Here is a 16181-nt window from a genome sequence, read left to right as displayed (position 1 = left end):
AGAAATTTCTAAAAGAATAGTAGAAGATAAAAGTCCCAAATCAATTAGAGGAAAACAATGGGATTTAGAAAACAAGTATCTCCCTCCTTCCTCCCCCCAAAAAGCTGTTCAATCAATTTTTTAAGTTGTTTTTTAAAAAGATTTTATTTATTTATTTATTTATTTGAAAGAGAGAGAGGGAGAGAGTATGATCAGGGGGCAAGGAGGTGCAGAAGAAGAGGGAGAGGCAGATTCCCCATTGGGCAGGGAGATCATGCCCTGGGATCATGCCCATTGGGCAGGCCCTGGGATCATGACCTGAAGAGAAGGCAGACACTTAACCAAGTAAGCCACCCAGGCACCCCTCAATCAATTTTTTTTTTAAAAGCAAGAAAGGAGGGATGCCTGGGTGGCCTAGTCAGTTGAGCGTTTGACTCATGGTTTCAGCTCAGGTCACCATCTGAGGGTGGTGAGATTGAGCCCTGCATCAGGCTCCGCACTCAGCACACAGTCTGCATAAGACTCTCGCTCCCTCTTCCCTTCTCCCCCTAAAAAAAAATAAATAAAATAAATCTTTTTAAAAAAAAGCAAGAAAGAAAAAGAAGCACTGAAAATATGAAAATTGAACAAATAAGAGAAACAAGTTTAAACATATTAATGCTCCCATTAAATGGAATGGACTAAACCCATCAATAAAAGAACAAACAGCTAAGAAAGAAACATAAACTACACATGCTGCATACAAGAAACACACATTAAACTTAAGGATTTTGGAAAGTTCAAAGTAAAAGGATGAAAAAAGATATTCCTGGCAAACAATAATAAAAAAGAAAGATGGAATTGTTCTAATAATAACATTAGGCCAAAAGCATAATTATGGATAGATGAGGTCACTTTATAATAATGGCTCCATTCACCAGGGAAACATAAGAATCTAAGATTTATTATGGTTATCATTTCACAATATATACAAATATTAAAACATTGTGTTGTAAACTAGTATTATATGTCCATTACATCTCAATAATAAAAAAAGGATTCTAAAGCTGCACCTAATAAAATGAACTCAACATATAGTAACATAGAGTCACAGAAAGAAATGGACTACCACAGAAGTACATTTCAAACCAAGCCTCAATAATGAAATATTAGAGAGAAGAGAAATATTAATAAAGATTATGATTTGAACAACACAATTAACACAATTTAATGGACATATGTAAAATAATAGTTCACCTTTCACCATTTCTATGACTTTCAGCAGATCTCTGGGCCTCAGTTTCCTTATCTGTAAAATGCGACAATACTATCTACAGTGCTCTTGTCAAAGGCATCACCTAAGATGTGTCATTATTGCTGTATCTCCAGGAAAGAAAAGACTTCTAATTAGTGCATGCTGCCCATTGTAGGTCACATCCCAATCTTTGTGATGTTAAAACGTGAAAAGATGTGTGACCCCCTGTGACGGTTTAAGATGAGATGATGTAAGTAAATTATAAGGTCCACGTTGTTAACTCCACCCCTTCAGAACTGACAGTAATGAGAGGAGAGCTTGGCAAAAATTCAAAGTGGGGAATATCACAGCTTTTTCCATCCTTGCATGTTTTCCTAGGTATCCACACCTCAAAAAAAAAAAAAAAAACAACAACAAAAAAAAACTTCTTCAGAGGGGAGATTAAGCCCTCACCATAGCATTCTTGAAAGAAAGTGACTCACAGGTCAGTAGCACTGGGCAGAAGGGGTGGGGAGACCCGTGAGAGGGAGGCAGGGGTCAGAGAGGTCCCCCAGAGCAGAGGTGATGCTGGGAGTGGAAATGGCAAAGAGAAGTGTGAGATGTGTTAGGGAGAGGGTGGGAGGGGGGCAAGGGGAGGAGAGGGAGGGGAAGGCCAGCTGCTGTAGGGGTGTAAAGGTGGGGAGGATGGGCTTCACCAGCAGCCTGCCCCGTGCCTGGGACTTCAGGAGGCTGAGGCAAGACCCTCCACCCAGCCCACCACTTAGAGAACTGGGGAGAAGGCCAACTTTAAGGAAGGTGACTGGAGACAGGGCCTATATCCACTTTCTGAATGGATGAAAAACTCAGACTACTAAAAGTAGCTTTGCCTTTTTCAGCAGAGGCAATTTTAGGGTCTAAATTATATTACTATTTTGGAATAGCTTTTTATAAATATTCTTCACTATGTGAAAATCAGTTTTTTGTTAAATGATTTTTTTAAAAAATTAATTTTAAAACAAACAAACAACAAAATTCAAGTAAGCCTAAAGCTGTCTTTGACCTGGAGAGGACCTTGCTCCTTTGTTAAACAGACCCAGATGCTACCTGTCCTTTCAAATGCCTCCTCCAAGGCCTTGGTGATTCTCACCTGGGACTGCTCTCCACCCTGTCGGACTCTTGGAATGCTCACATCTCTCTGTGAGTGTGGGTGGCTCATGACCTCACCCTGTTTTGCTGTGTTGTGTCACCAAGGACAATGAGATCTTAAAAAGTTCTGAATCCCTCTCCCTACCTCCAACCATGCAAGGCATCAGGTGTTGAACAGTGAGCCGCCTGGTAAATTAAGGTGGTTGGTCACTAAGGACCAAAGTGTGCTTTTGGGGATTCTTCCCCAAACTGCACGTGCTCCTAAGACAAGGGATTGTCATTAATTAAAAATAATACTTTTGTTGCTGGTGTACTTCCTTTACTCTTTTAAATGATACATTTGCTTATGAGGTGGTATATTTATTTGAATGCTGTGAAATTGTTAAAATAATACTATTAAAATTCTCTAAGGTAATGGTCAGCCCCTCTCTAAAAAATCACACCACACATCTGATGTATTGGTTTCCTATTGCTGCTGTAACAACTTGCCACGAACTTAGTGGCATAAAACAATATACATTGATTATCTTACACTTCTGTGTGTTAGAAGTCCATCATTGGTCTGTGTTGAAATCATCTCCTTCTAGAAGCTCTAAGGGGTAAATCTATTTCTTCACCTTCTCCAGCTTCTAGAGTTTACCTGTGACCCCCTCCCTCCATCCTCAAAGCCAGGAATGGTATGTTTACGGCTTTCTTACATCACATCACTATGACCTCCTCTTCTGCTTTCCTTTTTCTAGTTTTGAGGACCCTGTGAGATTACATTGGGCCCCACTCGGATAATCTGGGATCATCTCACTATCTCAAGTTCCTTAACTTAATCACATCTGCACAGTTCCTTTTGCCTTGTCAGATAACATATTCACTGGTTGTGGGCACAAGAACACAACATCTTTGGAAGGCCATTTTTCTGCCTACCATACCTCCTGTCACCTCCCTCTGGTGGGGAGTGTGTAGCAAGGTAACTATGAAGGGGCTTCAGGCCCTTGGGCTGTCAGGAGAGGCTGTGACTTGGTGTGCAGGGTAGAATTTTTGTCCACTGCTTCTGGGAAGAGGGAAGTTCGGATGCACCAATGAGACATCTCTGGAAAACCTGGTATGCACCGCTGAGTAACCTTTTTAGAAAAGTTTTAGGAATGGGTTTAAAAGCCCTGGTTCCTGTTCTAGCTCATGTCTTATTAGTATTCAAAATCAGGGGTAGTCCATGCTTAACCACAGCAAAAGAGCTGGCACCCCGCAATCTTTCTACCATGATACCGGTGACAACAAATCTCGGGGTGAAGGGCGAACCATTTAAGAAATATATTTTTGCAGACTAGACTTTAGAGGAAGTCCTCTTAGCAGTTTGAATCAGAAAGTATTGAAGTTCCTCAATCTGGTTTTTAACGGCGGCAGCTTCTTTTGCAGATGTAGAATAGGCTTTTTCCTTCTTGGAACTATCAGATCTAAATTGATCAAGTGCAAGCCCTGGAGCCTACGTGGCCATATACATGGTAGGGGTTTAAATAGCTATTGGATTCAATAATCCCCAAACTTACCTTTTATTTCTAGGCTATGAATAAATAGAAAAAGATTGAGATTGGAAACAATTTGGCAATATTTTTTAAGATCCAAAATGTACATAGCATTCCTAACATCTTCACTTCCTGGTATCTATCCCAGAAAAATATTTGCATATGTGGGTAAGGATGTGTAGTTCAGGATTGTTTGCAATGGTCACAGATTAGGGACAGCTTAAATGTCACTTGAGGGGGGGCAAAACAAATGTGGCATGTCCACACTAAGCAACTTAAAAAAATAAACTATATCTATATATATGAACAATAAATATACAATATAGTGAAAAAAGTGAGTTTTGGAACAATCTGTATCAGTTTGATTCTTCCAAAAATTATGTATTTGCAACCTGAGAACACATCTGTAACACAGAAATTTCTAGAAGTATAAACAGCAAACTGAAAACTGTTATTCTCGGAGAGGACTAGGATGTGTTTGAAGTAGGAGTGAGGGGTTTATAAAGATGGATTTTTACTTTCATCTATATTGTGAGAATTTTGGGTAATAAAACACATTTAAGTGTTATCAAATTGTAGAATATATTTTAAATTAACAGAGAAAGATAAATTGAACTGAATGACATAGTTTAACATTTTAAAGTTGTCAGAACTGATCAAATCTATTAAAATGTTTTACAAAGCAACAATTAGGACAGGAAGTTCAAAACTATTTTTCATATTTTGTTAAATGTCTGTAGATGTATATGCATATACACTTATAGAGACTACATATATCTAAATATATTTACATGGATACTACATCTATCTACCTATCTACTATCTATACCCACTAAACACACTATATATCTCTATCTATGCTATATATACTTATGATAAAACACATAAATGCTGCTTTGGTTAAATCATAGATAAATATCTCATTCTTTATCATTGTTCTTATTATTTACAATGGCAAAATATCTCCTATATGATTATGATTAATCTGGTAATTGAATACAGTTTGCCTTTTAAATAATTCAATTAACTTTAGTAAATTAAAAAAGTTTTCTGACATAGTTGCAAAATTAAGAACAAAATGAAACACTGCTTTACGATATGTAGCATCCCTTTAAATGAAACCCTTCCAAGTGTGAAGCATGCGACAAGGTTTTATCAAATGAATGCTCTGTGTAGAAAAACTGATCTAAATTGTGATTTAAACTTTACAACCACTACAATCTTTCCATTTGAGCAAAACTTCTGTTGGAAACTGAAAGGGTAAGGGGGTTATCTCAGACCTCTGGGGATATCCCAGGAAACAAAAGCTGCTCTAAAGGAATTGTGCAAGATTGACACCAACAGGAATTCCTTTCTAGACTATGTGAGACTGTAGATTGGGTGTTTAGTTCCACTGAGAAAAGGGGAAGCTACTGAGCTTTTTATTTACCCAGGGAACCAGTCCTGAAGATCCTCAATGGTCTGTGCGTGCGCGAACGTCTCTTGGGGTGATCAAATCCTCCCCTCACCCTGCAGGGAGGAGACTGTATGCACAGACCGCAATCATGCACCTGCCGGTCCACAGATAAGCCCTCCATATGCGGAGGCACTCACCCAGCTGTGGCGGAGGAGCAGAGCCAGCCCATTCCCTCCCCCATCCCCGCAGAACAAAGGGCGGTCATTCTCTGCTCCTCCCAGAGTCAGATGCACGCACATGCCTTCCATCACAATTAACTCAAGAAACTGAAACACAACACAAACTCACCCGCAACATGCTCAAAATCAATGCCATCAATACCCAGAACGAGGATACCGAAAAAGCAAAACAAAACAAACCTATTCAAAAAGTAAATACTCAAAGCAACAGGGCTCAAGTCAGACACACTACAAGGTCAACAAATCTAAGACAAGTTCAAGTGCATGGTGCCTGATAAACTGAAGAGCTGGCCATTATCCCAGGGGTCACAAAGGTAAATGCCTTCTGAGACCAGCTAATGGAAAGGTCTGTAAGATAATACAGAGTGGGCCTGTCATGAGCTGGACCGCAGGTGCCCCAGGTAAAGGTATTTACATTCAATTTTTAGAAATTTCACTCTTGCAGCATGATTCTTAAACAGAGTCTACAACCAAACAGAGAGGGAAACTGAGTTAGATATAGGTATAGGGTAGATGACAGAGAGTAAGAGTCAAAGCCAGAAATGTGGCCAAGTCCACAGAGAATAAAATGCAGAGCAGTGATCCTCGCTGTCATTATTTGAAAGAATGGTGACCATTTGGTTTATATCTTCAAAGGCAAGAGCAAAGCAAAAGTTAAAAGAAATGGCTTATTAAACTCTAATATGAGGGATTCAGATTTGTCAAATAGATTCTTGACATAAGTAATTGAGCTAGATTACAAAAAGATTGCACACATTCTCTTGGAAGGCTTTAAATAAATGGAGCTTCCAAGCACTGTAGGTATGGCTTTATTGGAAAGCAAGGGGTGGACCAAATGACCTCCCAAGGTCCTAATTTAAATATGTCTATACAGTCAACCCTTGGTTATCCAGCCCAAAGAAGAAGACAGTGACAAATCATCCTAAGCTGAAGATAATAGAAAGTTATATTTGCCTTTGGAATGTATTTTGGTACTTAAATTAGAACGTGTCTTTCTGATGCTCTGAGAATTCACAATGCTTCACAACAGCCACAAAGAAGGCCTGACCTGGAGCTGGGAAGCTGCCCACTTTCACCATCCTGTCCTCCATGCAAGCCTTCTCCTTTGCTGGGAGTGGCCATATCATCTTGTAAAAGAACACTCGGCAGCCCAGACTTCCCCAGACAGGGCCTGCCCAGCTCAACCCTTCCCTGGGACAAGAGAGAAAGGTCTCTCCCTGATTGATCTCTGGCTGATTCAGGAGGAACACCCAGGACAGTCTGAGTTTTGTTTCCTGAGGAGGACTCCAAAGTGCCGCAGGCCCCACAGTCAGCAGCAAGCTAGACGGGCTTATCGTATCTACTCTGAGCTGACTACAAAGGATGGTCTAGCCTCCCTAACACAGAGGACATAGAAGCAAATTTCTTGAGTTCCTTGGAGGAGAGAGAGGGAGGGACTTCATGGAAAAGACAGAGGAAATGAATGCCTAGCTCTTGGAAAGAAAGAAGCTGCATGCTCAGGGGATGCAGTGGCAGCCCAGGCACGTCCAAGGATGGGTGTGATGAAGAGTTGTACCTGAAGCCCATGTCCAAGGTGAAGGGTGAGCACACTCACCGCAGTAACTTGTAGGGGGCCCAGGAGGAGGGAAGGATGATTGCCTTACCATCCTGTCTGTCCTCTGTCAGCTCCCAGGGTCTGCCGGAGGAGGAGGGGTGGCAGAAGGTGGGAAAGGCTGGTGCCATCCAATGGGAGGCAGGGCCAGCTAGAACATTTCAGAAATGCGACAGGTCTCTGGGAGGCGGGATTTGATGAGGTGAGCTGCTCTGATTCAGAGAGACACTGGATCCTCACGGCACTGAGAGCAGACAAGCTGCTCAGGTCACCTCAGGCAACAAGGGTCATTACAACCATTTCTGATTTTCTTTTTTCTATCACACTCTGCTCTTTCATTTTTCCTTCTTAAGGCCCAGACAGATGCTAATTTCAATGTGGCTATTTAATATAAATGAAAAAAATTAAAAATTCAGTTCCTCAGTCATAGTAGCTACATTTTAAGTGCTCAACAGCTACATGTGGCTAGTGGCCACCATATCGGACAGCACCAATGTAGAACATCTACATCATCATGGAAAGTTCCATTGGATGATGCACACTCATCCAGACTTCGAAGAGGTCTAGAATTGGGTACCTCTACTCTTCACAGGGTAGAAGAAATTAATAAATGGAAGAAGTGTGCTTTACAAAGTATCTTTTCTATACATCATCACTGCTGATCCTCACCACTGTCCTGTGTGGTAGGTGGGGATAGCCTTCAATATGCCCATTTTAGGGATGAGAAAAGTAGGCACTGTATAGCTAAGTAACGTGAACAAGGTTTGCAACTATTGGGTGGTACAGTGAGGATTAAAACCAAGTGCTCCCTGGGTGGTGCAGCGGTTTAGCGCCTGCCTTTGGCCCAGGGCGCGATCCTGGAGACCCGGGATCAAATCCCACGTCAGGCTCCCGGTGCATGGAGCCTGCTTCTCTCTCTGCCTGTGTCTGCCTCTCTCTCTCTGTGTGACTATCATAAATAAATAAAAATTAAAAAAAAAAAAACCCAAGTGCTCCAATTACAAGGTAAATGCTTTATACAGTTACATGCAACTGCTACAAATAGTGTTACCTAATAGCGACTTTATTCAGGGCTGCCAGAAAAGCTCAGACCTCTCAGAATGAAGAGTACAGGCCCTTGTGTTTTTATTGATCCACTGATTTTTGAAGTGATAACAAAACTGCACAACTGTGGTTCAGTAGTTCTAGAGTTAGGGAGCCCTGGGGTTCAAATCCTGACCCATGCATGTCCCATGTAATTGATGAGGGCAGCTCACTTCCCATCTCATTTCCTTTTCTTGTCTCTGTACTTCATAATGTTGTCCAGAGGATTAAAGAAGACAGTGCCATTGAAAGGCTTAGCACCACAGTGCCTGGCACATATTAGGCTCCATAAATAACACCTATCCATGGTTACTGGCAGAACTGACAATGCCTGGTGCATGTAACACCCTGCTGTTGCTTCAGAACAAGGAAGCACTACAATCATTCCCATTTCTATAGAAGATACGCCTGAATCTCAGGGAGTAAGGGACGGACTCAAGGTCGTGCAGATAGGAAGTTGTAGATCTACGGCATGAACTCAAAGCTATTTGGACTCCAAATCCTATGCTTTTCGTACTACACAATGTTGCTTCTTGAGAGAGAAGGGAGCAGTGGGCCACATGCTCTAGAGGAAGTTTAGCTATCCTGAATTCCCATCATCCTCCCTTCTTTGAAAGGGACAATTACTGCCTGCCTAGTCTTATGGGAAATGCCCTGCAAAGGCAGCTTTGAGTATCCCCTCGATCATAATGATCACCTTTAAGCCCTTCCGACATAGAGATTCTACAGTCCCCCTGCTAAAGAAGTGTTCCTTGCATAACGAAGGAGACTTAAAAATATGAAGAGAAAGCCTTGAAGCAGAGCATTCAGATTCTCTTCCTGAAAAATTCTCCAGCCTCCATCCTCTCACTGCTCTAGCAAAAGGTAAGGACATAGCATACCAGAGGCCCAGCTGAGCCCAGCCAAGACCTGTGAGTGGGAAGTGAGTGGGAATCTGAGTATTGCAAGCCACTGGCTTTTGAGATTCGTTACTCAGCCTTATCACAACAAAAGCTGACTAATGTATCCGTCAAACTCAGGGTGGGAAGCACTTACCCTGCCACAACGATCTCAAAATCTCCATCATGGTCCACATCGGTGACTGCCACACCATAGTTGAGCTGGGTGGGGTTGCTGTCATAGTCAGGGGGCAGAACCGAGCTGGTGACTGCAGTGAACATGGGTTCAGCACGCTGGGACCCCTCGGTGGGGGGCAGAAGCCACAGCAACAGCAAGAACAGTAACATCCTGAACATCTGAAACCAAAAGTTAAAAATGTTACCAAATATGTAACCAAACAGCCCAGAATAGGCACAGAAGTGCCTTTCCCAGCTGTTCATGGAGGGCGTGGCCATTCCTAGGCTGCCACTTTTCCCTAAGACCTGCCCTGACCACTGTGTTTAAAACTGTAGCCTCCCTACATCACACCTGATCACCCTTATCCTGCTTTGCTTTTTCTTTTTCTATAGCACCTACCACTGTATAATCTACTTATTCATTATATTTGCTATTTATTGCCTCCCTCTGCTAGAATGTAAGCTCCACCAGGGCAAAGATCTTTGTTTTGCTTACTTATGCACACCAAGCCAAGGACAGGGTCTGGCACATAATAAGCACTCAACACATATTTGTTGAGTGAATGAAGGAAGGAAGGAATGGTTGAGTATAAATACACTGGGATCTTCCGTACTCTGAAAGATTGGGGGAATGAAGAAAATAACCACTCTTAACAGTCCAGGGGTGGAGTGAGACAGACCCCTATTGGGTATCCTGGTCTAGAACAATAATAGAGGCAGTGAAGGATTATCCTTCTATGGGTCATGCCCCAGAGGTAGCCTGGAGGGAATCTGGGAATTGGCAGGTTCCTCTGGCCAACGTCCCTCCCTAGGGCAGCTGGCCATCATCTCCAAATCAGGAAGCGATCAGTTAGGGAATGTATTCCAGCAGGATCTGGCGGGTGGCGTATCATTCACTTGGAGAAATTAAACCATTGTGTGTGTGTTTTATTATAAATTAATTATGTATAATCCATTGTATAATTCATTATTATATCTCTAACATAACTCAGGGTGTTGCCGAGCAGCCTGGGGCCATGGGAGCTGGTGGCATGTACCCAGGAGACTGATGAGAATGGCCAAGGAGGTGGAAGGACTCCACCCCCACTTTGCATGAGCTACAGATGGCACCACCCTGAGACTCTGCCTGCAGGCCTGGAATCAGAACTCACAGAGTGTTCAAAAGGCTCTGCTGGAACAAGTCCCATGAAGGCTGCGCAGGTCCAGTCCTGCAGGCAAAGTGGTGCCTTCCTGCCTTCAGAAGGCAGCAGACCCCTTCTTCATGGAACTTTTCCTGCTGGCAGGCCAGTGTGTCTGGCAGCCAAGAGCAAGGCTGAGTGAGGCTGATGTCTTCATGAACAGAAGACGTAAAAATTGACTCTCCATATGGAGACAGACGCTCTTGCCAGCAAATGAGCTCGCCTCCATTCAGGACCCAGAAACCCACGAGGGCCCAGGCACTGTCTTCATGGTCAAACATGATTCAGAAGCCTCCCTAATACCTTGCTGGTAAGGCTGGGGAGAGACCCAGGGGCAGGGCTCCCACCCCAGGGCAGAAACTAACATCTTGCAGGATGTTCATATGGCACAAGTTGGGTGTTGCACTATCAGAGTGAGGTCAAATCTAAATTATGGAGATGTCTGAACAAAACAGTGTCATCTACTGGGCTGTCTAACCACTGAAGGCAAACACATCACTATGAGAGTTAAGCAACTCTGCAGGAAGTTTGGTTGAATAAAGGAAACTTCTAATTGGATTAATGAGCAGCTGGTGGTAAAATGAGAAGCTAAAGAGTATTTAATAATCAGCGTAGACATGCTGAAATGTAGGGTGGATCTGAAGGTCACTAGTCTTTTCAGGGTATGACCTCTATTGTAAGAACAACAAATGAGTTTCAACTTGAGAGCCAGATCCAATTGATTGGCAGTGGATTGAAAGAGTACTGTGATCAGATTACAAGGTCTGCAATGGACAAAGAAAAGGAAAATGGCATTGGGTATACCTTCCAGAAGCTAGTTAGTCCCTCCCAGGCACCATACCTGCAATTTGGGTCACTGCCACCAGGGAGGCAGGTCTGATTGGAGTAATACAAGCAACTGTTAGAAATTTTGTAATGAAGGCCAGGAGGGGTATGAACCATGATCCAGCCTGTTGATTTTTTACCTTTTCTGTGAAAAAGTGAACTTTAAAAAAAAAGATTATTTATTTATTTGAGAGAGAGAGAGAGCACGCACGCACAAGCAGAAGGAACAAGAGAGGGCAGGGACCCTGATGTGGGGCTCAATCTGAGGACCCTGGGATCATGGCCTAAGCCAAAGGCAGATGCTTAACTGACTGAGCCACCCAGGTGCCCTGAAAAAGTGAACTTTTAATTAAAGGAGCCATATGAAAGAGGTAGCTACTCTGTGTTAACCATTTCCGGATAAATAACCCAAAGCAAGATTAAAAAGAAGTAATACACGTATGGGCTGAACTCTATTTTGCTTGGTAACCTCAAACAAGTCACAGCCTTGTTGAGTGCCAGCTTTTCTTCTCTAAAATGAGAGTTTGGGAGAGACTCTAAGGGTTCTTTCCAGCTCAAATTCTATGATGAATTAAAGGATTTTTTTTTTTTTTAGAAGCAGACCTTCAACAGTTTTTCTCTCTAGTGTCTTCTATAAACTTCAGACCAACCTGTGTGATTTTTCCTTTCTGAGCACATTAAACATATTTTGAACAAAACAGCTTTTCAGCAGGATTCTACAGTAGTTCCCCTACAGAGGCCAAAGCCAGACCATCATTAGTGTGGAATCTGAAATCACCCCACATGAGCAGACCAATTGATGGCCTCCCCAGTGGGACAGGGGAAGAGAGGGGCGGGGAGATGATGTACTTTACAAGTTATTCTTCTGCTATGTCAAGGGCACCCAGTGCACCTACCTGGGCTGCTTAGAACCAGCTGTGAGTTAGAGGGGAGGCTGTGAGCCTGTCTCCATGGCAGATCAGGAAACAGTTGTGGTAAAGAAACTCAGGAAAAGGTCTGGAAAATATCTGCCTTCTACTCTCAGGGCTCACATGAAAGAGGTCACTGAAGGTATTTCTCTGTACCTTGGATGTTCAGACTGGTCCCCAGGACAACAGCATCAACATCAGCTAGGAATTTGTTAACAAGCAGGATCTTGAGCCCCACCCTAGACTAATAAATAAGAATATGCATTTTAATAATATTTTCGGTGTCACAAATTCACATCAAACTTTGAGAAACATTGCCCAACTGGAACTGTACACTGGAATCACTGGGGGGAGTTTTTAAAGAATACTGTTGTCTGACAATGATTTCCTGGTCATGACATCAAAAGTACAGACAACAAAAGAAAATATGGTTAAAATGGATTACCTCAAAATGTAAAACTTTTGTACCTCAAGGACATTATTGACAGAGTGAAAGGGCAACCCACAGAATGGGAGAAAATATCTGCAAATCGTCTATCTGATAAGGGATTAATACCCAGAATATATAGTTTCTACACCTCAGCAACAAAAAACAACCCAATTAAAAATGGGCAAGGGACTTGAACAGACATTTCTCCAAAGAATGTATATACAAATGGCCAATAAATATGTAAAAAGATGCTCAACATCAGTAATCATTTGGGAAATGCAAATAAAAACTACAATAATACCACGCATACCCATTAGGATCAATATAGCAAACAAACAACAAAACCCAGAAAATGGCAGTTGTTTGTGAAGATGTAGAGGAGTAAGACCCTTGTGCTCTGCTAGCAGGAAGGTAAAATGGCACAGTTATTGCAGAAACCACTGTGTGGTAGTTCCTCAAAAAAATCCCAAATACAATTACTATGTGATCTGGCAATCTCACTTCTGGGTTTATACCAGAAAGAAGTGAAAGAAGGGGCTCAAACAGATATTTGTACACCCATATTCACAGCAGTGTTATTCACAATAGTCAAATGGTGGAAGCAACCCAAGAGTCCATTGACAGCTGAATGGTAAGCAGACCGTGGTCTACACAAAGAATGGAATATTATAACCTTTAAAAAGGAAGACAATTCTGACACACTCTACAACACAGAAGTACCATGAAGACACTGTTCTAAGTGAAATAAGCCAGTCACAAAAGGATATACACTATAATTCCACTTACATGTACCCAGAGTAGTCACATTCACAGACACAGAAAATAGATGTTGGTCCTCAGGGGTTGTGGGGGAGGAGGAATGGGGAGTTAGCATTTAATAGAGACAGAGTTTCAGTATGGGAAGATGACAGAGTCTGGAGCTGGGTGGTGGTGATGGTTGCACACTAATGTGAATGTACTCAATGTCACTGAACTGTACACTTAAAAATGGTTAAAGTGGTAAATTTAGAGACCAGATCTCATACCAAGATATTCTCACTTAACTGGTGTAGGGTGCAGCAGGGACATCAGAATTTTTAAAAGGTCCCCATGTAATTATAATATGTTGCAAAATTTAAGAAACTGTTCTATACCAGTGCTTCAGTACTTCTCAAACTTTAATGTGTATATGAATCACATCTTATTCAAGAGCAGATTCTGATTCACTAGATCTGTGTAGTAGGGTCCAACATTCTCTATTTCTAACAAGTTCCCAGGTGATGCCAATGGTCCTGGTCTGCAAGTTACACATTGAACAGCAAGGCTCTTCTATACTATAGCTCCCAGTCAAGAAACCAGGGTGTACACTACAGTGAAGATACAAGATTAGTTCAAGAATCTTCTTTGTCTCTAGATCTAAGGAGCTGAAATCAGTTGAAGGTTAGGCAATTCCCAGGGCTCCAGGCTCAGTTTATCCTTACACACTCAAAGTACTGACTGTCTTCAGCTCAAAGTTAAATCACCACACTTGATATGAAGTGACAAAGAAGGATTCTGACTCCAGTTTTTATGAAAAAGTGAAAAGAGGGGAAGGGTTGGAACTGGAGAGAGGTGAGGTCAAGGAGAAAAGAGATGGTTCCATCAAAGGCTACAGCCTAGAGAAAATGGGGGATGGGCAGGAATTTGCAGGCTAAGATAGAGATGCATGCCAATGTGTTCTTAAAAACCATCATAGCACCTGATACTAGTAAGTGCTCAATTAACATGTGTTAAATGTACAAAGGAATATGTCTAAATGATAATGTGAGTCAGCAGAAATTGTTTGCAGCTTGTCATACAGTTATTTAAAAACTGTTCTTTCCCTAAAGCAATGCTTCTCAAACTGTAACATGCTGACATATCACCTGAAGATCTTGTAAAATGCACATTCTGATTTGGTAGGTCTGGGGTGGGACCTGAGTTTCTTCACTCTAGCAAAATGTCACATGATGCCTATGCTGCTGGTCTGCAGACTTTACTTTTAGTAGCAAGGCTTTAGACCAGTTGTTCTGAACCTTACCTGGTCAATAGAATTACCCGGAAGTTTTAGAAATATGATGTGGCCCAGGTCCTTCACCCAGTTTCTGATTAATTGGGTAGGGCTTAGGCACTGTGTATCTTTAGAAGCCCCCCAGATGACTCCGATGGGCAGCCTGGGTTGGGAACTGCTGCCCTAGACTCGCGGTCCTCAGATATCTGAGGTGGGAGCTACAATCTGATTTAAAGAGAAAAATGTTCCTGCTGCTAAGATTCCCCACCAGCTTGTTGAAATATATGAAGAAAACCTACTTAGCTGGAGAATGTCAAAGGAAGAGGGGAGATAGAGTTTGGGGCAGAAAGCAGAGCAGGCTGGTACTGCCTGTAGCGGAAGGGCAGCCAGCACCCGCAGTGCCCTCACATTTTACACGGCTGACTCGGGAAACCTCCTGTCACACCACTGTGAACATCTGAATCTTTTGGGAGAGTGTGGAGAAGTTAAAAATAGAATTAAAAAGTAGGTTGAACTGAAATTTTTTGTTTTCTTGAATGGCTTGGATATTAAGTGCCTACTATGTATTTGAGCACACGAGTGGCGAGGAGTAGTGGGTTAAGCACGTGAGTGCAAAAGGAGGATTTTCAGGGCAGAGCAGCCTGGGATAGGAGAGGCTGACTACCAAAGGCAGAGCTCGGGCAGAGGGGTGCAGGGCCAGAGTACCTGGGGCCCCAGTAAGGAATGTGGGCTATTCGCAGGGGAGTCGTGGGGAGGGGGCAAAGGAGGGTCTGGCTTGACAAGAACAAGGGATGGTAGGACTTGTGGTTCAGGCAGTGAGAAGAATTGCTTTGTAATAATACTTTTTTTTTTTTTTTAAAGTGCTCTATAAGCAAACTCCTTGAACAATCCTCAGCAGGATAAAAAGGGGAAAAAATCCCAAAGCCTGGAGTCAGGGACCTGGATTTGGATCTCAACCCCCTCTATAAACTAGGTAGTAACCTTGGGCATGTTCCTCAATTATTCAGATCCTCAGTGTCCTCATCTGTAATCTGGGAAGCAGATGACACACCACGGTTTCAAGGGTTAGGTGAGCTAGTGTACACCTCTTGGGGGCCAGACAACGCAGTGCTCACTCCTCGTTTCCTTTCTTTTCACACAGTGTTAGGTTAGTTAGTCTGTAGACATTGGCTGTGGGTTGGGTCACATGCAGCCAAACTCAGTTTTGTGTGGCCTTGGGACTTTCCTGAATTGGGTCTGAAAACTGGTAACCAAGCAACCCAGATCTCGGAGTGGGGTCAGGCAGCTGTGGGGAGAGGCTTCCAGGGCAATTTCCAGGGTAAGCAGTTCTTTAGCAATTATTGAAAGAGCCAAGGACACAACCCCGAGCTTTCACAAAACAAGAGCCCTGAATGCTTCAGATGGTGAGAGTGAGCAGGGAGCACAGACCCTTTCCAGACACTGTAGGAGGGCAGAGTCTTGCTCTACAAAAGAGCCCTGGATGCTTCAGAAGTTAGAAATGAGCAGGGAGCACAGAACCTTTGCAGACACTGCAAGGGGGCAGAGGCTCCAGGGAGAATGGCAGCAGCAGGAGCACTCCGCCCTGCAGTGGCTGAGCCCCCAAATCTGCACAGAGC

General features: G+C 42.8%; 1 protein-coding gene across 5 annotated transcripts in view; it reads right to left on the bottom strand.

Annotated features, from left to right (window-relative positions):
* Positions 1 to 16181, bottom strand: part of CRTAC1 (cartilage acidic protein 1) — a 156332-nt gene that overhangs the window by 129731 nt on the left and 10420 nt on the right. For all 5 annotated transcript variants that reach the window (XM_072805775.1, XM_072805774.1, XM_072805771.1 and 2 more), the window contains exon 2: positions 9197 to 9396. In XM_072805775.1, the coding sequence (XP_072661876.1) occupies positions 9197 to 9396 (200 nt within the window). The remainder of the gene's footprint in view (positions 1 to 9196; positions 9397 to 16181) is intronic.

This window comes from Canis lupus, chromosome 29, assembly GCF_048164855.1.
Source record: "Canis lupus baileyi chromosome 29, mCanLup2.hap1, whole genome shotgun sequence".
Classification (NCBI taxonomy): domain Eukaryota; kingdom Metazoa; phylum Chordata; class Mammalia; order Carnivora; family Canidae; genus Canis; species Canis lupus.
The sequence above is the reverse complement of the archived record's forward strand: the minus strand, read 5'-3'. Positions and strand labels throughout refer to the sequence as shown.